Below are 26,322 nucleotides of genomic sequence, written 5' to 3'. Positions count from 1 at the left end.
CCAAAGCGTGACGGAGAGGTGGCTGGTGGAGGTGGGTGGGGGGTACAATCGATTAATTACGCGGACCTTTCGGAGGATCTCGCGTGTCAAAGCTTCTTTCCTTGTATATAAACGAGAAAGAGAGAAAGAGAGAGAGAAAGAAAGCATAAAAGTCGTAAATTTAAGGTTATCGGATTAGATGGCTTCTCTCATTCGATCTTTCTACGTCACGCACGCCTTCTGCACTAAATATGGAAGAGAAGACCAACCAACCAACCAATCAACCAACCAACCAACCAAGAAAGAAAGAGAAAGAGAAAGTAGTTTACTTGGGAATATAAATTTGAATGGGTTAAGAGAAGAGAAAAAGGTTTCAAAAGTTACCATGTAAAATAATATAGGGATAAGAGAGAATGATTACTATGATTGGGCAAACTTTATCGATCGATTGTAAGAAGAAAAATAGAAAAAGGCAGAAATAGAGAGAAACAGTGAGTGAGTGAGTGAGAGAGAGAGAGAGAGAGAGAGGGAGAGACTAGGCAGGCATTGTCGTGTCAAATATATTAACACGTTGAACGCCACGCGAATTTTGACGGAAATCTTCGTCAGGCCACGCGAACGTAAGTTTGCAAAACGTAAAGTTGAACGTCAGGCATCGGTGTCTGACACGGCCTGAACGTGAAGTTTAGTGTCAGTCATTTATGACTGACGTGACACTCAACGCATTAAATGTACATTCCACACTGTGATGAGGGTTGACGGGGGGTGGGGTGGGGCTAGGTAATAGATGAAAACTATTACATAGAAACGTGTAAGATACTATTCCTATTATATCTTCTGTTAACTGAAAAAGACATTGAAATGAGATAGGATCTATGAGAATGGAGATGGGGGATAAGGGGGTGACACACGAACTTTTGTCGTTACAACTGAGGGACTAGGAGGAGGAGGAGGAGGAGGAGGAGGAGGAGGAGGAGGAGGATGAAGGGAATGGGATAAAAGATTAAAGGAAACATAGATAGATTGGATAGAAAGATAGATAGATAGATAGATATAAAGTGAACAAGACACGCTAGAGCATCGATTCTTATCCCTGAGTGTACTTTTCTCTCTCGGTTGGTGTATATCGAGAACAAAGGACGATTGTGGACGAAGCTTTAAGGATATCGACGAAGAGAGAAAGAGACTCCTGGTTTGTAGTAGTAGTAGTAGTAGTAGTAGTAGTAACATTGGAAAGAATAAGTGAGTGACTGAGAGAGAAAAAGAAAAGAAGAGAAGAGAAGAGAGAGAAAGAGAAAGCAAAACGTAAAGCGTCGCGCGAGTGCCAATGTGTTTTCCCAGTTGGGTCAAACACCCTGAAGCTCTCTCTCTCTCTCTCTCTCTCTTTCTGTCAGATAAGGTTCCCAACCTTGGCACGGCCAAGCAAAGTAAGTAGCCTGCGTAACCGTAGGTGCCGCACTTACGACACACGTTGAGTTTAACCGCACCGCACCCGTACCGTACCGCACCGTACCGCGTACCGTACCGCACGATACCTCATCACCCGGGGACCCGTGATGTTGTTGCACGGTTGTCGTTGTGTCGTCGTCGAATGCAGAAAGTCTTACACATACACGACTACATTAAGGAATCGTGCGTGCTAACAGCCATTAAAACACACGCGTCTCTATTTCTTAAACGAATATGTTACTACTACTATTATTACGTGCATAGATACATCAAATAGAAAAAATAAAGGACAATGTAAGGAGCTTGATGTGTATCCTTATAAAAATTTCGAATAATAATCATCAATTCCCTATTGTGCAAAACTAATAACGAAATTCTATCATAGTAATGAGTTCTCAACCCCCCCCCCACCCCACGCCATATTGTTTCGGCGCCATTTTGAAAAATGTTTCTCAGTTTCTCCACAGAGAGATATATTATATATATATACATATATATTTATATGTGTGTATGTATGTTAATGCAAAATAATCCTTTCTTGAACCACCCACGAAGCTTTATTCTATCGAGCGAAGCATCGTTAATTACCGTGGCAGGTAATAAACACGCTTGAACGTGACACGAGCTGAGGAGAGCAATCGTGCGCGCGAGCGCGCACACGAATGCAAAAGCGCACGTCAACGCAAAACGCATACGCGGGAAATGCAAACGGGAAACCAAGAAGTTTACTACTATAATGTAAAAGTAGAAAAAGAGGTAGTGGCCGGTGGATTACATATATATAAATGTATAGGTGTGCGAGACGTGACCCTTGTCCTTCAAACGGCCTTTCTACGAGCTGCCGTACGCGTTCGACTGGGTGTAGGTACGCCATACGTGTCGCATACCTAACAAACGCGCGTACCATGCGACGAGAAAGCCGGCCACCGACGCACCCGTCGTCGTCGTCGTCGTCGTCGCCGTCGTTTCAAAGTAAGTATATAAACGTTGCATATGTGTATGTGTGTAGATATGTATGTATACTATACGTTCTTCACCTACGTACAAAGAGATATGTATGCGAGGCGCGCGAGTGTGCACAACGCGACCGGCTGCCGGTTCGACATAACCTACGATTCTTCTATACCAGTAGCGTAACTCTAATACATCGTACCCCCCGTACAAAATTTTGTACAAAATTAATTAACATATTTTTAATACAATTTATTTTTGATAATAATTTTATAGATTTATATATACAATGGGATATTTAGTTGAATATAATTTTAATAATACAAATTATAAACATATTTATTTTTTGTAACACGTTGACCGTCGTATGTTATTTCAATGAGTGTACCCCACGGGACCTCATAGTTATCATATAATTTTGTATTTTATGCTTATGTTAGAACTGTTGCGAATATATGACAAAATAATACCTTGCGCAGGATTCAAATCAATAGTGTTAATAAAATTTTGTAATAGGAATATTATAGTAACTGAGGATTGAGTTATTCAAGCGTAGGTATATCCGGATGGTTAACACCAAGAAGACTCTTCTAACAATGATTAAAAATACGCGACACAGCACAGCACGCGCCTGTGCTCACGCTATTCAGTATACATGTGCGTGTGCGTGTGCGTGTGCGTTGAGTATGCGTGTGTCTCGTTAAATAGACAAATGCTCGCGATACGTAAATACGAATACGCCGCCAACGAACGCGACACACAACACGACGACGACGACGAGAACGCCAACGACAACGACGAGGACGGCGAGTTTAGAGGAACGTTGTTTGCCCGCGATAAGAGGACAAACTGTACACTCGGCTAGTGGCGCCTGTATCTTTTAACCAGTGACGGATCAGTTGTGCTAGAATCCAATGGTGCCACTTTCCAATAATTTTCTCTCATTGAACTTCAAAAATTCATCTTCATCGTCGTCATCATTATCATCGTCATTATCATTGCAATTTTTATTCATAATTATTTGCTAATAAATTTGCAATTACCCCCTCCCTTTTCTCTTCTCTCTCCATTTTCTATACCCCCACTCTTTTCTTTACCCCCACTTCGCGTAATTTTCTTCGACACCTCGTTTATCATCCAATTACAAAATTATATCTAACGCCTTATCTGTTTTATCGACCGAGTATTGTTTGTTTTTATATAAATTTGGAAAAAAATTATCATAATCATCGTCATCGTCATTGCAAAATTCTTATTCACAATTATTTGCTGATAAATTTCCAATTACCCTCTCCTTTCTCTCTACCCCCACTCCGAGTAATTTTCTTTGGGACCTCGTGCATCGTCCAATTAAAAAATTATATCTAACGCGTTATCTGTTTTATCGACCGAGTAAAGTCTTTTTTATAAATATGGAAATATAAATCTAAACAAAATATGAAAAATTGCACACACAAAAAAAATAAATGTATAACGAAAGAAGTAAAAGTAATTTAAGTAAGTAACAAGTAATTTAAAAGGATTTAGCATAATTTTATTGGTTTTTTTAAATATTTATTTTTGCATAGAAGCATCCATAATGCTTTCTTTTTAATATTTTCTCTTGGAAAGCTTCTCGCAGGTAACGATCGATCGAGGGTGAAGGCAACACTTCGTAGTCGAAACTAGTTATGTACAATACCACTACTACTACTACTACTACTATTAATGTGTATAGTAACCGCGTAATGACCCGATCGTGTATGCTAACTAATACACACACATATATATACCACCATGAACCTGTATACTCACGCACACATAATATATATACATATTTCGCACAAACTTGCATTTGAGTTAGTCAGAAGTTGTATTATGAGTGATAAAAGTCTGGAACGGATTAACTGCCAAGTAAAAAAAAATAAAAAAATAAAAAATAAAAGAAAAGGAAAGGAAAGGATAAAAATAAAAATAAAAATAAAAATAAAAATAAAAATAAAAAAAAAGAATATGAAAAGGAAAAGAACCTTTGATTGAACGTAGCATGCTGAGAGATAGACCAACTAGGAATAAGAACGAAAAGCATTCGGCGAACGGCATTCCTTTACACGCGACTATGATTCACGGTGGTCTCGTAATAACATAGATAAATACAATCAAATAAAAATAGATAAATAGAAAAATAGAAAGAAACAAAAAAAGAAGAAAATAAAATAAAATGCATTTGATCGAATCAAAGTTCGATTCACGTTTATTACACACCTTTCCTGTGCGTTTATGGGACTTTAATGATCATTGGGTAAGAACCGATGATTCGCATACATTCACAACTTATTCAAACACATACATAAGTAGAATCAAGAATAATGATTTTCGTTGGTGACCTCGTACATAACCGAAGTAAGAAGAAAACGAATAAGAATGGAGAAATCGTATCGAACGAGTTGTTGTATTCGTCGTTTGCCTTGAAATTGTTCCACGAAGGTTTTTTTTCGATGGATACCGGTGGAAAGAAAACACGGCGTCAGAATACAATTTTATTTTATTTTTTTTTTTTTATCACCAATTTGAAATTCACCTAACCGGATGATCTTGGTATCTGATGACAAGGTCCATCTGATGTTTTTGAATTTGACGATTGATTCCAATAATAATAATAATAATAATAATAATAATAATAATAATAATAATAAAAAAAATAATAAAAAAACTTTTAAGAGTGTTTTGTGTCAAAATATTCAAAATGAAACAAACTATTATAGTTGTATGAGAATAAAAAATTGGTTGAAATAAATTTTTATCCTCGTATTGTGGTGACTAAGATCGATGACAGTTTAATGGTAAATAAAAAAAAAAAGAAAAGAAAAGGAAGAAGAAGAAGAAGAAGAAGGAAAAGCAATAATTATATACCCTTTTTTTCCTGTTGATCTATAATAAGTGATCGCTGCATGTGTTCCTGTTGTTGAGAACTATACCGAGAGACAGGTGAATCGATGATGACTTCTCTAACATGAAGATGGTTTCCTAATGCTTCTTTTTGTATCAAATAAAATAGACAATCGTAAAGAATTTTGACCAAATTAGTTACCCAAATAGTGGAAGATTATATACTATATATATATATAAATATTAGATTGACTAATAAGTTCAAATTTATATATTATATATAAATTATAATATTAGTATTAATATTTAATATTATATTAATTAATATTAGAGCTCCGGATAGCTCAGTGGATAAAGTGATCATTTTTTATCTTAACAAGTAAAAAATCGTGGGTTCGAATCCCCCTAGGGTTACAGATTTTTTTCAGTTCACAACAGTAGTATTAAAAAATATTAATTAATAATAATCTAATAATAATATTACAATATTAATAAAATTAATATTAATATATAATATTATAATACACTTATTCATAATAAATACAAAAAATTAATTATTAATATTATGAATAATTATTCAAATAAATATATAAAAATTCTGTTATACCAATGAACTACCCAACCTAACCACGTGAATTAGAAAACTTTTACGAACATTCTATGCACATTTATCACTCAAATAAAAATCAAAATCAAAAAGTATTGTGCACGTAAAATAGTTAAGAAGAAAAAGAAAGAAAGAAAGAGATATATTTTCAAGAAAAACGATTAAATAAAATAAACGTAAGTAATCGTAAAAAGATAGTATGAAAAACAACGAAAGTAATAAAAAAAAAAACGTTGTGTTTCCCAACTTGTAAATAATTCAACGTGTTTCCTCTCTCGTCGGACGAGCGTTGATGTTTCTTATTGCTAATAAACAATCTAAAATAAATTGATATAAATCCAAAGTATCTTCCTCTCTCTCTCTTTCTCTCTTTCTCGATGTTATCCAAGATAGAATTTTGCATTTCCTTCTTCTTTTCTTGTAAAGTACGACGAACGCCCACGGTTGTTGGTTTTTGGTCAGTGCGTTCACGTGCATGACACTTTTCACGACGTCTCATACTTATGCATGTGTGTCTGTGCTGTGCTGTGAGTGTGTGTGTGTAACGCGTATGTGTATACGTGAGATGAATATCATTTTGAAGAGGTTATAGTCATAAACGATGTTTATAGTCGCGTATCGGTCGACATATTAAAATAAAATTCTCTTTGGTTATAAGGTGGAAAAATGCGACACGTATCTACTGCGGAACGAATGAAATGTCGTATGCAAGTGTAGTATTTGCGTGCGCACACACACACACACACACACAAGCAAATACAGCCATCTCATTGGTTGATAGGGGTTTGGGATTGGCTGTGTAAACTTATCTCGCGCGTATTTCTAAAATTAGTAGTCCGTCTAAAATTAATATCATCGTCGTCGTGCCTTTCCACCACCACCACCACCACCATTACCACCACCATTACCACGGGAAGACCCTTTGAGAATAACACGAAGTGAAAAATAATAATTGATTATTATTAACAATATAAAGTCCGTAGATCTTAGATATGTTACTTTTGATCGATGTTGTTTCCATAATAGCTTGGAAATTTTGGATTTTTACACAAATTTCGAAGATGGCGTTCATATTTATTGCTTTAATTAAAATGTTATACAAAAATTGTTTTTATTTAATTCTTGGTTAAATATAAGCACGATTTTATAATTATTATATTTTCCTAAACATCCACGAAATATAATTCAAATGTTATTTTTTGGGGGTTTTTTCAAAATGGCTATCAAAGTGGTACCACCGGTATACAACACATAGTTTTTGCATGGCACCAACGTGGTGCCATCGGACGCCATAGTATTAATAATAATAATTATTATTATTATAAATTGTATAAAAATTATGTTTACGATGAAAGAGTGGTACACGTTGATAGAAGTGGAACTTTTCAAATGAGAACTCGTCTGGAACGAATTAAGAAACCCCCACCACCACTCCTTCTACCCCCACTCTGTTTCTCGTATCTCTGATAAAACTGCAACCGCAAATTCGCAATTTCTCGTCATTTATATAACATTCGTATACATTTATATTATGTGTGTAAATTGAAATACGTAAAATTGCACATCGTCCTAACGGTTACCTTGAATATTATCAAAAGGTTCAAAAACGATCCCTTTTTTTTTTAAATATTTACAAATTACTTTTTAAAAATACAACACTAAAGGAGACTGATTTAAACTATAAATATATCAAACGATAAAACGATATCAGTCCTAAGAAATATAAGATAGAAAAACAAGTGTCTATCTTTGTCGATAAATCTGTCGAAATGGCAAGTTGGGGGAGCTTAGGAGGGAGGAAGGAAGGAAGGAAGGAAGGAAGGGTGGGAAGTGATATTAACGAATGGGGATAGTACAATAGTAAGAAGAAGCATCAAACTTAAGTAAACAAACTAATCAAACAGGTTCTTTTCTGTCTCTACTGAAAGAAGAGAAATCGATCTTGCCTATTGTACAGAAAAAGAGTGGGGGGGGGGAGCAAAGGAAGATTCGCACAAAAGAGAGAGAGAGAGAGAGAGAATTTACGGAAAGAAAAATATAGAAAAAAAAAAAATAGGATTAAAAAGAAAAAGAAAAAATAAAGAAAAGCAAAACCAAATAAGCAAGCAAGCAAGCAAGCAAGCAAAAGGAAAGAATGGAAAGAAGAAAAGAATGAAAGATAGAAAAGGTTAAGTCCTGGTTCTAAGCGTGGTCGTAAAACATGGAAAACACAATGATATCATACACGTTTAAGAAGGAAGAAGGAGTATTTTCTCATCTATATATATATATATGTGTGTATATTGAAGAGGACGAGCGTGTCTCTCTTGCCTATATAAGATACGTGTTGACTCTTTGTAATGGCAGAATAAAAGATGGCCCGACGCCAGTGAAGGCGCCACATACCAGGCGCCGCCTAACCTCTCTTTTTCCATCTCTCCTTGTTTCTGCACTCCTCTCTTCTCCTCTCTCTCTCTTTTCTCAGACCCTAAGAACTCGACTTGTTCGGTCTTTCTCTCTCTCTCTCTCTCTCTCTCTCTCTCTCTCTTTCTATCTTTCAGTTTGTACAGTGGCGCTCCCACCACTATCTTTCTCACTCACTCACTTACTCACTTACTCACTCACTCACTCGACTACTCGCTTGATCACCCGATAGCTTAGCTCCAACCGTACTTCCCCCCCCCACTCTTGCCACTTAGAGTTCTCCCCCCCCTTTCACCAACCAGCGGCGTCGTCCCAACCACGCACGCTGCTACCACGTCCTTCTACGACCTCCTGTCCTCTACACCACTCCCCGCAGCCCACCCGGCATATTCTTTAACCCTATATAAACACAACCGCGTGCATGCATATCCCCCAACCGATCCATACGTGAGCATGCATGCATGCATGCATACATATATATATATATATATATATATATATATATATGAGCCTAAATAAAATATTCTTGCTCTTTTACGTTTATACATATATTATTATATGATGAAAAGAGAAAGAGTAACACACACACACATACATAGCATGGATCTTTTTTATTTTTTTTCGCAGGTTTGTCGAACGTCACACACCCGCTCTCAGTATTTCCCCCCCACCACCACAACCATCCCTTCTCTCTCACTCTCTCTCTCTCTCTCGTTCGGCTTCCGAGATATCCTCCCCACCTCCTCCCCCTCTAGCTCTTGTGGCATGCTCGAGATATGCACTTTGAGACTGCGTTCGGTAATTTTGCAAGAGCGCAGACAGGCAGTGGTGTAAGAACGAAGGGAACTCGGTTGCAAGCTTCTCGTTCTTTCGTTCTTTAAACTCTCTTATTCTCCTTTTATTTTCTATTTCTTGTTCTTTTTCTTTTTCTATTTGTTTTCTTTTCTCTGTTCGATTCTTTAACAAACTCGGTTAAAGTTACGTCAGAAACGAACGGGGATCGTCTTCGTTTGTAATAGAAAGGGATCTTTGGAACGAGTTTCCAACGATTCGATCATTCTTCTTTTAATTCTTCTTCTAATTCTTCTTCTTCTTCTTCTTCTAACATATTAGAAATATTAGATGATTCTTCCGTGTAAATGCCGAAGATTATTTAAATAAAATAAAAAAAAAGAAACATTCGAAAGGAAAATATTTCTATGAACAACAAACGCAGAATCAACTTGAGTCATTGAAATTTATTTATCTCTCGTGGTTTCTGCTTTACAATTAGCCTAAAGGGACCCACGAAACCTGGGAAGAATGTTTCTTCTCTTATTTTAGTATTCGTTTTCGAGGACAAACGAAAGTATAGTAGTTTGGTAATCATTTTTTAAGTTAAAGGTTCGTAACAATTTTTTAATTGTACAGGTAATTACGATAGTTGGATGTGATCACTGTCAAAAAAAAAACCAAATAAAAAAAAGTGGATAAATTCAATTAAATGATTATTATATAATTATTACAATATTATTTATTATTATTATTATTATTATATAATTATATTTATTAATATTAATATTATAAATTAATTAATTAAATTGTCTATATTTTATATTATATATAAATATATTATACCTATGTATATGTATAATAAAAATTAATTTTATTAATAAATAAAATTGTAATTAATTTTTTTTTTACTATTATAACAATATCGTAATTTAACCTGACACAATTTCAAAAATTGTATGCAAAAAAAAAAACAACCTAATTGCATTTATTTTAACAAATTTCCTTATCGACAATTTACGAGATAGTCTTAGGAATTCTTATATTCCTAATTAAATTCGTAACATCAATTCTCACCGAAGATAAAAAAAAAAGGATAGAACAATACTAACAATAATAACAATAATAATAATTATAATAATAATAATAATTTTAAAAAATAAAAAAAAAAATAAAATTTACGATTAAACGGTTTATAACGATAAATAACATCGTATTCTAAGAAACACACTTTCAATTTGATAAATTTATGTATAACAACTGGATTGTTTGGGTTGAGGTGGAGAATGGGCGAGAGGGAGGGAGGGGAGGGGTGGGGGTGGGGGGGGGGGAAGAGCTACCACCTGTCTAACTTACGCGTGTGACGAGATAATTTTAGTATTTTTCTTTTTCTTTTTTACTTCCTCCCATCTTCTCACCTTTCTCTCTCTCTCTCTCTCTCTCTCTCTCTGAATATCTTGACGAAAAAAAAGAAAAAGAATGTAATTAAAAAAAAGAGAGAGAGAGAGAGAGAGAGAGAGATAAAATATAATCGAGAAAAATCTGGAATGCACGGTTAAAATTGCCGTAGCAATTAGCGCGTGCATAAACATGCGTGGTAGTTGAGTTACGCGTGCGCGGCTTAATTCCTGAGTATTTCAATTCCCCCCTCCCCCCGCCCGCCCCCACTGTCCCCCTCCCCGCCTCTTCCCTGCCCCTCCTCTTCTTCCCTCCAACACACCCCTTTTCCTACAACACCTCCCTCTTTTCCCCCTTATTCCTCTCGTCACTTCTCCTCTTCGTTTACACAAACAAATGTACACGTGTGTGTGTGTGTGTGTGTGTTGTGTAATATGTATATGTGTGTGATCAGCCTCTCCTTTTTAACACTCCTACTATTTTCACTTCTATTTCTCTTTCATTTTCCACAAACACATTGCGTTAGAAGCATATAATAAAGCTTCGTTTACACTTGAGACAGAACTTAAGGTTATTTCTAAGAGAGAGAGAGAGAGAGAGAGTAAGAGAGAGAGAGAGAGAGAGAGAGAGAGAGTTTTTGAAAGATTATAAGAGAAGTAGGTAAATGAAAAAAGACTTTTATCGAGAGAAGTGTTACCACCTTTTTCTAATTAATCTTTGATAAGTTAGGAGTATTATTATAAAGATAAAAATAATATCATTTTTTTTTGTTTTTTTTTTTTTTTTTTTTAGATATATAAAAATAATTATTTATCTTTTGTATGTTATATATATACAAACGAATGAGAGTTTGAGTGATAGTAATAGTATATATATATATATATATATATATATATATAAATAGTAGTTTTATAGTAAAGATAATAACACAAATACATTTGAGTTTTTAAATACATAGAATTTTGTTGGATTTTATTCGCTGTACTGTGTTGCCTCGCCTATACACACATACATACACATACATTATATAGATATATATGTATGTAAACAAATACAAAAGGGACACGAGTCACCCACGCAATTCTGGATCCGTGAAAGGCGCCGTTTACCGATTATCTATCGATTATCTACCGATTCTCGATTATCATTATCATTATCATCATCTTTTTATAAGCTTCTTTTATTTAACAAATAAATAATAAAAATAAAATAAAATAAAATAAAATAAAATAGACAAGAAAATAAATATTATATTTACATTTATAATATGTCACAATTTGTTATGCTTTTAGCATAGATTTTTTTAAATAAAATTTAATAAGACAAAAATAAATATATATTTCAAATTATTAATTGTTATTAACAAAATAAAATACAATTCAAATGCATTTGTGTTGTTTTTATTATAAAACTATTATTATGTGTTACTACTATTACTATTACTTAAACTATATATATATATATATATATATATATATATATATATATATATATATATATATATATATATATAAATTAATATAAAATAAAAATATATTTATAAAATTATTTATTGAGATCTCTAGCACTTGAATACGCTATCTGGTGGTTAAATTCAAAATTAGAGTAGATAGGTCGAATTGCTACGCCACGTAGGATCTCTAGCACTTGAATACGCTATCTGGTGGCTAAATTCAAAATTAAAGTAGATGGGTTGAATTGCTACGTCACGTGGGATCTCTAACATTTGAGTACGCTATCTGGTGGTTAAATTCAAAATTAGAGTAGATAGGTCGAATTGCTACGCCACGCCCCTGCCTGCCAGAGATCCCAATATAAAATTAATTTGTTTGTAGAAATATTTATTAATATTAATATTTTAAAAATATTATTTATAAAATAATAATTAAAAAAAATAAATAAATTTTATATTTTTGTTTGTATATTTAATGTTTTAAAAGTAAGTAAGTAAATGAGTGAGAGAGAAAGAGAGACAGACAGAGAAAGAGTTGTAAGTTGTTTCTGTAAATGATAAGTCGTATTCTCATAAGTTTAATCTACGATTATCGGCATTTAAACGTATCCTTTAACATTCGCGTCCCCATTTATATCGATGTATACTAACTCATTACTTATTATTAACAAAACACACGCTAATAATCTCTCTCACTCTCTTTAACATACATAAACTATTACCATTACGAAAAATCTGTCGTTTCGCGAGTAGAACGTGGGTCGTTTAGCGCGTGGGTGGAACGGAAGATGAAAACACATGGTCAAGAAAGAGAACGAAAGACATAATATATACATATATCTATCTGTATGTGTGCGTATGTAAGAAAAAGAGAGAGAAAGAGAGAAAGAGAGAGAAAGGGAGAGAGAGAGAAGATACTTCTTAAGCCGAAGGTTCCCGTGGAAATTCAATCTCGTCTCAATACAACCACAATTACAACTACAACTATAACTACAACTACAACTACAACTACACAACTACACTTCCACACTACTACAAATACAACTTCAACTACAACTACAACTACACTGCTACACTACTATAAATACAACTACAACTACACAACTATACTCTACACTACTATAAATACAACTTCAACTACAATCAACAACCACAACTACAATTACAATTACCACTACAACTACACTGCTACACTGCTAACTACTACAACTACAACTGCAATTACAATTACTACAACTACACTATACACAACTACACTATACACAACTACACTACTACAACTACAACTACGACTACGACATTAACGAAAGGCGCCTCCAGTCTCTTTTACCCACTTCCCCCCTTTCCCCCTTGTGTCTCCTTCTTCTTCTTCACTTGTTCACTTCTTTACCCCCCCCCCTTTCTCTCTCTCTCTTTCTCTCTCTCTATGGCTCCTTTTCACTATCTCTTGGACCATTCACAAGAACCCAACCAGTAACACAGGACCGGTCTTCTCTCTGAACGAAAAGATCGTGACCGATCGGAGGATACTTTTCGGACACTACCCATTGGCGTATACAATTTATTTTAATTGTATTTTTATTTTATTTTTATGTTTTTTTATAATTGGCAACCGTATGATGAAAATAAGATTTGAAGAAATTAAATTACGATGTGATCGATATAAAAATATTTACAAAATGAAATGAAAAATTGGAATGAAAGTGAGATTACGTTGGAATTGAAGTTGCAAATGGAAAAATCATTTTTGAATTATGATCGTGAATTATAAATAATTAATTTCGTTTGAACAAAATAACATACACATATTAGTATTTTATTCGTCCGTGTTTCAAATAAATATCGTTGTATGTATATACGAGTACGAATATACGCATATATACATGTGTGTATTTATATGTATATTATGTATGTGTATATATCTTACGCGTTTTATTAAATTTAATCTGCCGACTATTACTACACGATGTACTAACACGATGACAACAACAACGACGACGACGACGACGACGATGACGACGATGACGACGACGACAACGACGACGACGACGACGACGATGACGAGGACGAGGACGAGGACGACGACGAGGACGACTACACTTGTTTGTACATTCCGATAAACTTCATATCTTATAACGGGGAAGAGCATAAGGTTAAACGCGATTACGATCGTTCTCGTCACGCGCTGTTATAATTGAAAAACACAAATTTGCAAATAAACCTGAAGAACCTAATCAATAAATATATATACATACATATATACATTCACGAAATAATACACGGATATTGATTAAACGCACATGGTTCCTTATCGAGTAATACAAACATACTTGTAATATTAAAAAAAAAAATAAAATAAAATAAAATAAAAATAAACAAAAAAGAAAAGTACAAAATAAACCGATTTATTGATTATATTATATATATATATATCAAAATTATTTATTATATAATATTTTATATATATTAATTATTTTTTAATATATTATTTAATTATTATTTAAATTATAATTATTAATATTATATAAATATAAATTTATTTAATTTATAAATTTAAAATTATATTTATTAAATTTATATTTATTAAATTAAAAAATTATGTAATTACTATATATTAATTTATAACTACACTAATATATATATTAGTATATTAGTAGTATTATTATATATAATAAATTTAAATTTTTATATTTATTAAATTTTTAATTTATCTTTATAATTATTATCAATTATAATATTTTCTTTAAATTAAAATACCACGTACGTTATCACAGATATACAAATTTATAATTAAAAAATAGATAACAAAAATTCTATTATCGAATATATTGGTCTACTAACTTCAATAAATGGAATAAACACGTGTAAAAATATTAAATAAATATAATATAAAATATATTAAATATTAAATAAAATAAATAAAAAAAAAAATACATTGCAAGAGAAAGAAAGAAAGAAAGAAAGAAAGAAAGAAAGAAAGAGAGAGAGAGAGAGAGAGAGAGAGAAAGAAACGAGTTGTGGGATTTGAAAACGACAAGTAAGCGAATAAGATTAGAGTTCCCTCCGTGAGAGATTAGTTTTTTTTTTTTTTTTTTTTTTTTCATCTTTACCGACTTGTGTGATGATAAAAGTACGTAACGATGATATATAGTTAAACGAAGAGTAGTACCACTTCTGGATCTATTTTTGCTTCGATCGAAAGATCGAGGCCGTCGACCTAAACTCTCTCACACACTAACTCACTCACTCACTCACTCACTCACTCACTCACTCACTCACTTACTCTCTCAAGAAAGAAAGAAAGAAAGAAAGAAAGAAATTGAATAGGTACGGGAGCAGAAAGAAAATGGCTAAAACGACGTCTTCGTCGTCGTCGTCGTCGTCGTCGTCGTCGTTATGGTCGTTGTCGTTGTCGTGGTTGTAGTAGTAGTAGTCGTTCAAGCAATCAATTCGTTCATTTTATTAAGAGGCTTATTCGCGCCGCGATTTCATTCCGGCTTCTTCTCAAGTGGCCTGATCCAATTCGATTTCATGCCTTCCCCTTCTTCTTCTTCTTCTTCTGCGTCTTCTTTTTCTTTTTATTTATTAATTTTTTTTCTTCTTCTTCTTCTTCTGCGTCTTCTTTTTCTTTCTCCTTCTTCTCTTCATCATCATCATCATCATCATCATCTTTTTTACAACACGCCATCCGTCGTGGTTCTTCTTCTTCATCGATATATGAGAATGTATCAAGCGAGAGTGAACGAAAGCTACTACGTTCACGTCCGTAACACTAACATTGTCTAGATTCACGGAGAACCGAAGTAAAACGATCGATTTACTTAGAAATCCTTTGATTTTCAAGGAAAATGAAAAAAAAAAAAAAAAAAAAATGTGAGGATCATTGAATAATCGTCAAGTTAACTGTAATTCGAATGAATCAGACAAAATTATGTACACTTTATGATAAAATGATTAAAATAAAAGAAGAGTTTAGTTAGAGTTGCGCAAGACAATTAGATTTTCGTTACGGCATTAGATCTGAGATCATCGATAGTTTGAAATTACGGAAGTTGTTTTCTTCTTCCTTGCGGAAGGAAGGAAGAAAGGAAGGAAGAAAGATATCACCCCTTTAAGGACTTCGATCGAACTTCTCCGAGACGACCTTGACCTTCTTGCGCGGATAACTCGTTGAGAAAAAGACCATGTTTTTATGTATGTATGTATATATATATATATGTCTACATGTAAGAAAAAGATAGAGAATGAGAGAATATATGAAATATCAAATGTCATAATGCACTTGTTCATTTATAAAGTTTCACACTTATAACAAATTCCATTTATGTTATAACAGGATCATTAGTATAATGTGAAATTTCCAGACATGTAATTGGTTAAAACTCGTGGAGAAAGTCAAAGATATCGGATTTGACCGCCTGTTGAATGAAAGAGAGAAAGATATTTACGTATATGTGTATGTGTGTGTGCATGTGTGTGTAGAAATGTTGTTGGAAAAAGAAGAAGAAGAAGAAGAAGAAGAAAATAAAAAAGGAACAAAAAAAAAACAGATGTAATGAGTCTGCCATTCTGACTTGAGGGTGTCCGGATCTTGTGAAAGGAAGAGAAAAGAGAGTATGAGTGAGAGTGAGAAAGAAAGAGAGAGAAAGAGAGAGAGAGAGAGAGAGAGAGAGAGAGAGAAAGAAGACAACCTGTTGCGGAGCAACAGGAGAAAGAGAGAAGAAGAATACGTGGGTGTTTTCAGAGACATAATCCTATTCATCCGTTTCCAAGAGATTTCAAGGGTCTTTGAAAGAAAATTTGATTGAAAACTTCCTATCAGTTTCTCACGGTTTTTATACATATATATATATATATATACATTGTATATATTTTATATAAATATTTTACATATTAAATTTATATATATTTTATATGTAATACATATATAATTATTATATTATATAATTATATATTATATTATACTATATTATATATTATATACTCTATATATTTTTATTATTATATATTATATAATATATAATATAATATATAATAAAATATATATATATATATTTTTTTTATAAATATTCTAGTAATAAGTTAACTCATGAATTAAGTAAGTTATATATATATATATATATGTATTACATACGTGCATTGGTTAAAATCATTTATGCGAATACGCAATACGTATGAATTATAAATACATATGTGTGTGTGTGTGTGTTGTGTGTTATAATATCTACATATTTAATGTCACGTTCTTCGTGTAATTCATTTGTGGAATGGATAAAAAGAGAGACAGAGAGAGAGAGAGAGAGAGAGAGAGAGAGAGACAAGGGGAGGAAAAAAAGGAAATGGCGGAATTGAATCCTCAGCAAAACGATGAGGATAACGACCCACGTCAAAAAAGAATATATTGGCCAATATGCTGACAAAGATGACGACGTGTAGGTTGGTACGACGGATTGATAAAGGATAAAGATTGAAATTAAGATAGAAAAACATATTGTTTGATAGATAGATAGATAGATAGATAGATAGATAGATAGATAGATAGATAGATAGATAGATAGATGTTAGTGAATAAATGATTGGTACGATTTACTTCTGAGATTATCTCTGATTAATCATTGTACGTCTGATCAGCTGATCAGATACAGGATAATATTTATGTATCATATCGTTTCATCAATTTCTATAAAGTTATAATAATTAAACTATGTTGAGTATTAGAGAGAGAGAGAAAGAGAGAAAGAGATCGCATAACATCGTATATCGATCGAAGGTATTGTAGAAAGGTAAGAAAGGTAAAAGAGAAAGAGAGAGAATGAGAGAAAGGTAGAGAGTCAAAATAAATCAATAAAATAGCAAGCTCAGTTGTATATGTATGGTGTAGTGTATTATCTGTATGCGTGTTTTAACGTAGAGAGAGAGAGAGAGAGAGAGAGAGAAAGTAAGTAAGTAAGTAAATGTATGAATATATGAAACTGTAAGAAAGATAAAGATAGAGAGAGAGAGAGAGAGATAGAAATATAGAGTAAATGAATGTATGAGAGAGTAAGAATGATAAGTTAAAGAGAGAAAGAAATGAGAGAGATTTATAGTCAGTGTATGAGTATATAAGTGTGTATGATGGTGTATTAGTGTGTTTGAGAGAGTAAGAAAGAATAAGAGAAAATAAGTAAAAGTATGAGTAATATGAGTGTATAGAAAAGAGAAAGAAAGATAGATAGATAGAGAGAGAGAGAGAGAGATTGAGTGAGTATATGAGTGTATGAGTTTATAGAAAAGAGAAAGAGAGAGAGAGAGAGAGAGAGAGAGAGAGAGAGAGAGGTGAGTGCATACATATAGATACGTACAATACACACTCATAAGTGTGTATGAGTGTGTATAAGAGAGAGAGAGAGAGAGGTAAGAAAAGTAAGAGAAAGAGAGAGAAAGGATGAGATAGATTGAGTGAGTGTATACATACATATACATACACATATATATATATAATATACATTCATAAGTGTGTATATGAATGTGTATGAGAGAGAGTAAGAAAGGTAAAAGAAAGAGAGAGAGAAAGGATGAGAGAAAGAGAGAGAGAGAGAGAGAGAAAGAGAGAGGGAGGGAGTTTTAGTGGCGAGACGAGAGACAGGAGAAAGAGAGGAGGAGAAAGAGAGGAAAGGAGAAGGAAGTAGCGAGGTCGAGACACGCGGCAGCTGTCTGGCGCCAGGGGTCCCCCTGTTCCCTCAAACAGTCGCGCCGAATGCCACCCACCTTCGTCGTCGACCTATCGTGCCATTCTCAAACCTGCATCCCGGGAGCCGGCTTTCTTTCCTTCCTCTCTCTCTTTCTCTAACTCACTCTCTCTTTCTCTTTCTTTTGTCGTTACCTTTCCAAGGCGACAACTTTTCAAAAGTTTAAAAAAAATAAATAAATAAATAAAGGAAGGATTAATCGAAACGTCTACATATATATATATATATATATATATATATATATATATATATATATATATATATATATATATATATATATATATTAAAATTATAGTAATAAATTAATTATATTGTATATATAAATCATATATAATTAGAAATAATATAATAAATAATATAATTAATAATAATAATAATAATATCTATTATTATATTATTATTACATTTATTATTAATATAATTTATTAATATATGCATTGCATACAATATATATATATATAATATGGAATGTAAGTAAGTATGTAAATAAGTAAGTGTGTAATTGTATAAATGTTAATTAATGTAATTAATTTACTAAAAAATTTCGTTTCATTATTTAGGATATTGCAAAAAAAAAAATTCGAAAAGAATGAAAATTAGATATGAATAAAAGAGATTCGAGTGAGTGGTCAAGTTTGTAAGAAAAGAGTTCGACGAGTGGATCAGTCAATCTCTTTCTCATCTCATCTCGTTTCGTTGGTCGGTTGGTTGGTTTGTTGGTTGGTTGGTTGGTTGGTTGGTTGGTTGGTTTGTTCGTTCTTTCGTTCCTCGGCATTCACGAAGAATAACTTCGGCACGGACGCAATTTGCTGCCGGCTTGGGAATGCCTGACGTCGTTAGAGCAGTGGCCTTTGCATTGGCAAAGGCAGATAGTAAAACCAACCAAAGACCCTCCTACTTTTTCTTCTTCTTCTTCTTCTTCTTCTTCTTCTTCTTCTTTTCCTTCTTCTCCTCTTCCATCTCTCGATGATGCCACGAGGAGGAAATCTCAGATCGTAAACGTTTCTAGGAGGGACTCGTCTTCTTCGTCATCATCATCGTTCTTACTCTTCTTCTTCTTCTTTTTATTTTCCTTTTATTTTTTTTTTTATTTTATTTTATTTTATTTTATTATTATTTCTAAGTAGTTGCATGACATTCAAACGTACTTAAATATCGAACGATATTATACGAAGAGATACATCATCAAGATACTAAATATTATTATTATTTCTTTTCATTTGTTTCAAATTATTTTACTTATTGTGATATCATTTTTTTTTTGTTGTTGTTGTTTTATTATACTGTAAATATTAATTTATTTTTTTTTTATAAATTTCAAGTATTTTTCTATTAACGGACACATGGTTTTTGTGTTCTGCTTTTTTCGAATAGATAAGTTATTTAAATTCCAATGCAATATTCTTTCTAATTGTAACATCATTTTGTTGTTATTGTTGTTTTATTATACTTTAAATATTAATTTGATTTTTTATTGGTTTAATTTATTCTATTTTTTTTTTTTATTATAAATTTCAAGTATTTTTCTTATTAACGAGCACATGCTTTTTGTGTTGTTTTTTTTTTTTTTGGTTTGCAAATTATTAATAAGTTATTTCATGTAACTATTAATTATCACCAAAATTGTTTAATTTTAGTGATTTAATTAGAAATTATTATTTAATCCAATGATAGTTAAAATTGTCCATTAATTAAAAAATATTTCTCGACCTTGTCCCAAATTCACGTAAAACATTGAACAGAAAAAGAAGTAGAAAGAAACAAAAAAAAGAGAGAATGATAAATAGAAAAATATTCTTCAGAGAATCAGAATTAAGATAGATAGGACCCAAAAAAACATTGATCATCGTTTTGTAGCAAGTTGGATGTAAAGTTGGGCGAAATACTTTTTGAGAGTTCTACGAAACCAACTTGAAGGAGAACGAAAAAACGAACGAAGGAACGAACGAACGAAGGAGGGAAGGAAGGAAGGAGAAGAAACGAGCCGAAAAACGAAAAGAAAAGTTCACGTACCAGGCGGTGCGTCATGCGTGAAAACCTGCAAAGCAAGCGCGTCAGCCTCGTGGAACGCGTCCATGCCGAGAAAATTTCTTCCAAGATGAAGAAAAAAGATAAAAAGTAAAAATACAACTAAAGAAAAAAAAAAATAAAAAAAATAAAAACGAAAAGTAAGAGAAAGAGAAAGAGAAAGAGATAAGAGAAATTCTAACTATGTACAATCTTCATTTAACTTATGTTAGTTTCCATAAATTAAATATTAAATAAATTATTTAAAAAAAAAAACATATACACACACACAAACTGTTTAAATTAATTATTCAAATTAAATTTAAAAAATAGAATATAAGAAATTTTATACAGAACTAAAATTATATTTAAGAAATAGAATTGAGAAACTTTTTATACAGAATTAAAATTAAATTTAAAAAATAAAATAAGAAACTTTATACAGAACTAAAAATTAAATTTAAAAAATTAAGAAATTTTATACAGAATAAAAATTATATTTACAAAATTAAGAAATTTTATACAGAATTAAAATTAAATTTAAAAAATAAAGTAATAAACTTTATACAGAACTAAAATTAAGTTTACAAAATTAAATAACTTTATACAGAATTAAAATTAAAATTAAAAAATAAAATAAGAAACTTTATACAGAACTAAAATTAAATTTACAAAATTAAGAAATTTTATACAGAACTAAAATTAAATTTACAAAATTAAGAAATTTTATACAGAACTAAAATTCAATTTACAAAATTAAGAAATTTTATACAGAACTAAAATTAAATTTAAAAAATACAATAAGAAACTTTTTATACAGAATTAAAATTAAATTTAAAAATAAAATAAGAAACTTTATACAGAATTATAATTAAATTTACAAAATTAAGAAACTTTATACAGAATTAAAATTAAATAACTTTATACAGAATTAAAATTAAATTTAAAAAAAAATAAAATAGAAAACTTTACTAAACAATATCAGGATACTTGAAAAAAATTGTACGAATTTATCCAAAAAAAACACACACAGACATACACATATGCAGATTAATGGAAACAATCTTCTAAAAGAAAAAAAAAAAAAATGTAAAACCTTGACAAAATAGGAAAAAAAAAAAAAATGGTCTCTAAAAACTTTCCAATCTCACTGACTTGAAACCCATAAATTTTTGGTCACTTGTTTTGTTTTAACTTTTCCAAGAAAAAAAAAAAAAAAGAGAAAGAAAAAGAAAACAAAAAAGAAAGAAGGAGAAAGAAAGATAGAAGAACCTGTTGGCAAATTTACTGGTAGAGAGGATCGTCGAGATTGTAGGACGCGGAAGTGAAAAACGCAAGGCAAGAGAAGGCAAGGCAAAGACGAAGAAGAAGAAGAAGAAGAAGAAGAAGAAGAAGAGAAGAAATCGTTCTTGTGGCGACGTTCAAGGTTAGCCACGTGGATTGGATATAGGCGTAACCATTGATACCAACCAATGGCGTAGACCTAATAAACCATACTTGAAACAACCGTTACAATCCAACAAAATAATCAAAACACACCACCACAACCTTTTGTTTTCCAATTATTAAATTAAGAAAAATTTCAAAAAAAAATATCAAGTAAAGTATAAAGCATAAATATAATAATTATAATAACAATTGAAAATAATAATTATTATAATAAATTAAATAAACCACAAAAGGCGCGTTCAATGAGTTTTCATTGAACATGAAATTTGCATTGATACTTTACTTAAGAAATTGTCTAACGAATTGTTTTTTTTTTAATTTTTCTTTTTTTTCTTTTGATAAAATTCACTTGATTATAATTATTATTATTATATTAATAAATTAATATTATAATATTTGAAATATAGAATATTGTAAAAGATAATTACCTTCTCCGTTGGTGGTAAGAGAGCCGGGAAGTGGTAAGGGCGTGTTGCTTTTGCACCGACGTTGATCCCCTTCGCTGGGCGCACGATCTGAAAATAAACATGGGCAACCCCTTTTTAGAGAAAACTTCATCTTATTCTTCTTTCATTCCCACCAACGCGTCATTTGTTTTATTATATTATTTTCTAACACTTTTATCTGACACTCCTCCACCCCCCTCCTCCTCCTTCTCCTCCTGCTCCTATTTTTCTCGTTTAAAACAAAATTGTATGAGATGCTTCTTTAACGCATTTATTTATACGTAAATGTGTATGTAAAATGTGTGTAAGTATTATTCAAAACGAATAATTATTAATATTAATGTTAATAATAATAATAATAATAATAAATTAATTAATATATTGATGCAGTTAATGGATTAGAAAAAAAAAGGTTGTTCAATATTGTCGTTGACGTAAATGATAATGACATAAATAAAATATATATTAATATAATATATTTTTAATTAAACGTTCGCATGGCTCAGTGAGGCAAATCACCATCCAGTAATGTCCATCCAGTAATCGTATGTTCCCCAGATCAAATCCCGGGGGGAGAAAAAAAATTATACGTCATATTATAATTTTAATTAAAATAAGTTAAATTATTTAAATTATTTTAAACTTAATTAAATATATAATTATTAAAAAAAAAATAATTACACACACACAGAAAAATATATTAATATATAAGTTATAATATATATTTACAATTGTATATAGTAATGTAATAAATATTATATATATTTATTATTAGTATTATCATTATAGTAATATAGTATTATACTCTATTTATTTATCTAGAAATATTATTTATATATTATATAATATATTATAAAATATAATAATCTGAATATAAATAGAAATATATAATAATCTAATTTTGAAACACAATTCAAACCAAAAACGTTAACAAATAAATAAATATTAAAAAGAAATATATTTTATAAAATAATTTTCATCAATCGTTACATAAAAAATATTGCAGAAAATACATCAACATATTAAAAAAAAAAAAAAGAAATGGATTTAATAAAACAATTAATATATAAATTAAAAAAAACCTTTGTACAAATGTACACAGGATGCATATAAAGAAACAAATTTATACTTATAAAAAATAAATACCATCATAATTCACAGATAAATAATTGGTTTTAATTATTGCGAAAATTGATTGCAACAACTGTATAACATCATTTTAAACCGTAAGACATACTAGAAGTAGAAGTAGTAGAATTAAAAATAAGAAAAGTAAAGCTGAGAATTCTCGATACATAAAGAAGTCCAAAGGACGATTTACGTTCGAGTTCACGATCGCGGACGATTAATCTCGCGGATTTTGAAAGAAGGTGAGAGATATAGAAAGAGATAAAGGAAGAGTGGGAAGTGTGGGGGGTTAAACGTAGAAAGGGAAAATCGTGGTGAGCATATCGTCCGGATGATTCATCGGTGTGTACTTCGTGTAGAAATTCTCTACGGCGCCGCCGTCGTCTTCTTCGTCGTCGTCGTCGTCGTTGTCGTAGTCTTCGTCGTAGTCACAAAAGAGCTGACAGAATCCTCCGAAATAATGATTCTTCCCTCTTTCTCTCTTTCTCTTTCTCTTTACCTCAAGAGACGTCTAATTTATTTCTTTAAAAAGATAGACAAAGTACAAGAAATATACGAGAGAAAGAGAGAGAGAGAGAGAAAGAAATTACACCACGAGGAATACGACGAGGAATACGAGGAGGAATACGACGAGGATCTAATTTCGTTTCTGACAAAGCGCGATTGCCGTTCGCAGTTTTCTAATTTTGTCCTATGAAACAAAAACTTACTAAAATAATAATAATAAAAAGAAAACACATGGAAAAGAAAATAAATAAATAATGTAGGAAACTATTTGAACAAACAATAGATAACTAAAATATCTGTCCGCAAAAACAAAAATCCTGAATAAATTAGATCCTTTCTTTTTTTTTGTACAACAATTCTACAAAAATATCTCAAAAAATCTCAAATATTTCAACAAAAAAGACAAAAAAGAATCCCCGCCTCCTCTAAAAGAAAAAACCTTCGATAAATTAGAACCTTTTTGGTATATCAGATAAATGAATGATTATCTACAAAAAGAAAAAGAAAACTAAAGTGAAAGATTTGAAATTCATTGATCACGAAAAGAGAACACTTAAGAGAAACACACATCCACACAAACACACACAGAGAGAAAGAGAGAGAGAAACCTAAAGAAAAAGAAAAAGAGAGAGAGAGAGACATAAGATACTTGAATACTTGACCGAATTCTTCTAGCAAGGAGGGGTTTTAAGCGTTTCCTGTTTGCCGAAACCCAAAAGAGTATCTTAAAAAGGTTGCTCTGGTAAAGAAGAAGAAGAAGAACGATGGGACCCCAAGAACGCGAGTCCTAACATAAGACAACGGCATTCCTTAAGAAACCAAGGGTACTTTTCTTAGTCCTTTTTTTCTTTTTCTTTTCTTTTCTTTTCTTTTATTTTATTTCGAAGGACACCATAAAAAAGAAACGATACTAAACGATATACCTTTTCTCTACTTTTCCTTCTTCTTTAGTTTGGATGATAATTTTTGACGGTTAAACTCAACTATCTTTTTTCTTTTTTAAAATGTGAGTGAGTGAGTGAGTGAGTGAGTGAATGAGTGAGTAGAAAAAAAATAGAAAGAAGAAGAAGAAGAAGAAGAAATGATTGTCATCGGAACACGAAAAATCTTTCCTGTTTTATCTCCTAAAAGAACACACAGACACACATGTGACTGTGCATAAGTGTACATGACTGTGCATGAGTGTGGATGAGTAAGCAAGCAACCATAAGTGTATTCTAAGTTCTATATCTTGTTCTTTCTTGAGAAAACTCGAAGAACGATGTTTGTTAGTAGTGATCAAAATGTCGCTGTTATATTACCGAAGAAGAGTGAGTGCGTGCGGGAGCGCAACCACAAGTTTACGTGTCAATTTGTTTCTTATCGTAGGACAAATATTTGCACGATGATTGTATATATCCCTTTCTTTTCTACCCCCTCCCCCTCCCCTGCCCCTACCCACCCCTGTCTCTCACCTTCTAGTAGTAATGGTAGTAATGGTAGTAGTGGTGGTAGAGAGTAACCATAAGTAACCAAAAGAGAGTAACTATAAGAAGAGTAACCATACAGTAATAAGAGGAAGAGAAGGAAGAAAGGATGAAAGGAAGATAGAAAAATATTAAAAAGAAAGAAAGAGATAGGATTAATGATTTTGTTTTTTGTATTCATTAAATACAACCCCCATATTTCTGTTGCATCTAATGGTGGTGTGATGGTAGGGTAAGAAGAGTGTTAGAGTAATTATGGTGAACATTTTTACCCTTTCTGTACAACCCCCTGTATCTCCTGTTTCAGCTAATGCTGATAGTGCTAGGTTAAAAAGAGCAGAATAATATGAAAAAAAAAAAAAATAGGAAGAAAGGAAGGAAGAAGAATATTAAAGAAAAAAAAAAAAAAAGAAACAAAGTATCCGTGATTTATTTTTTCTTTTTTTCTGTTTTTTTTTTTTTTTTTTGTAAGTTTTCTATGCAACCCCTAATATTTCTTTTTCTATACTAAATTTTTATATAGATGTAATCTCAAAGTGTTGTGTTCACAAAAGTATCGAAAAAAGATGAGAGAAGGGACTTTTCTAGGTAGAAAACTATGCCGCTATGTTGATCTTTTTCATTCTGACATGAGTCAATGGAATGCGAAGTGGTAGTGGTAGTGGTAGTGGTAATGGTAATGGTAGTGGTAATGGTAGTGGTAGAATGG

The 26,322-nt window shown here is 31.8% G+C and overlaps 1 protein-coding gene across 2 annotated transcripts in view; it reads right to left on the bottom strand.

The window, feature by feature from the left end:
* Window positions 1-26,322, bottom strand: part of Dad (Daughters against dpp) — a 66,762-nt gene that overhangs the window by 7,077 nt on the left and 33,363 nt on the right. For both annotated transcript variants that reach the window (XM_089172256.1, XM_015327957.2), the window contains exon 5: window positions 22,495-22,581. In XM_089172256.1, coding sequence (XP_089028382.1) covers window positions 22,495-22,581 — 87 coding nt within the window. The remainder of the gene's footprint in view (window positions 1-22,494; window positions 22,582-26,322) is intronic.

Source organism: Polistes dominula, unplaced genomic scaffold, assembly GCF_049000335.1.
Source record: "Polistes dominula isolate Pdom_NZ unplaced genomic scaffold, Pdom_raw_medaka contig_73, whole genome shotgun sequence".
NCBI lineage: Eukaryota > Metazoa > Arthropoda > Insecta > Hymenoptera > Vespidae > Polistes > Polistes dominula.
The sequence above is the reverse complement of the archived record's forward strand: the minus strand, read 5'-3'. Positions and strand labels throughout refer to the sequence as shown.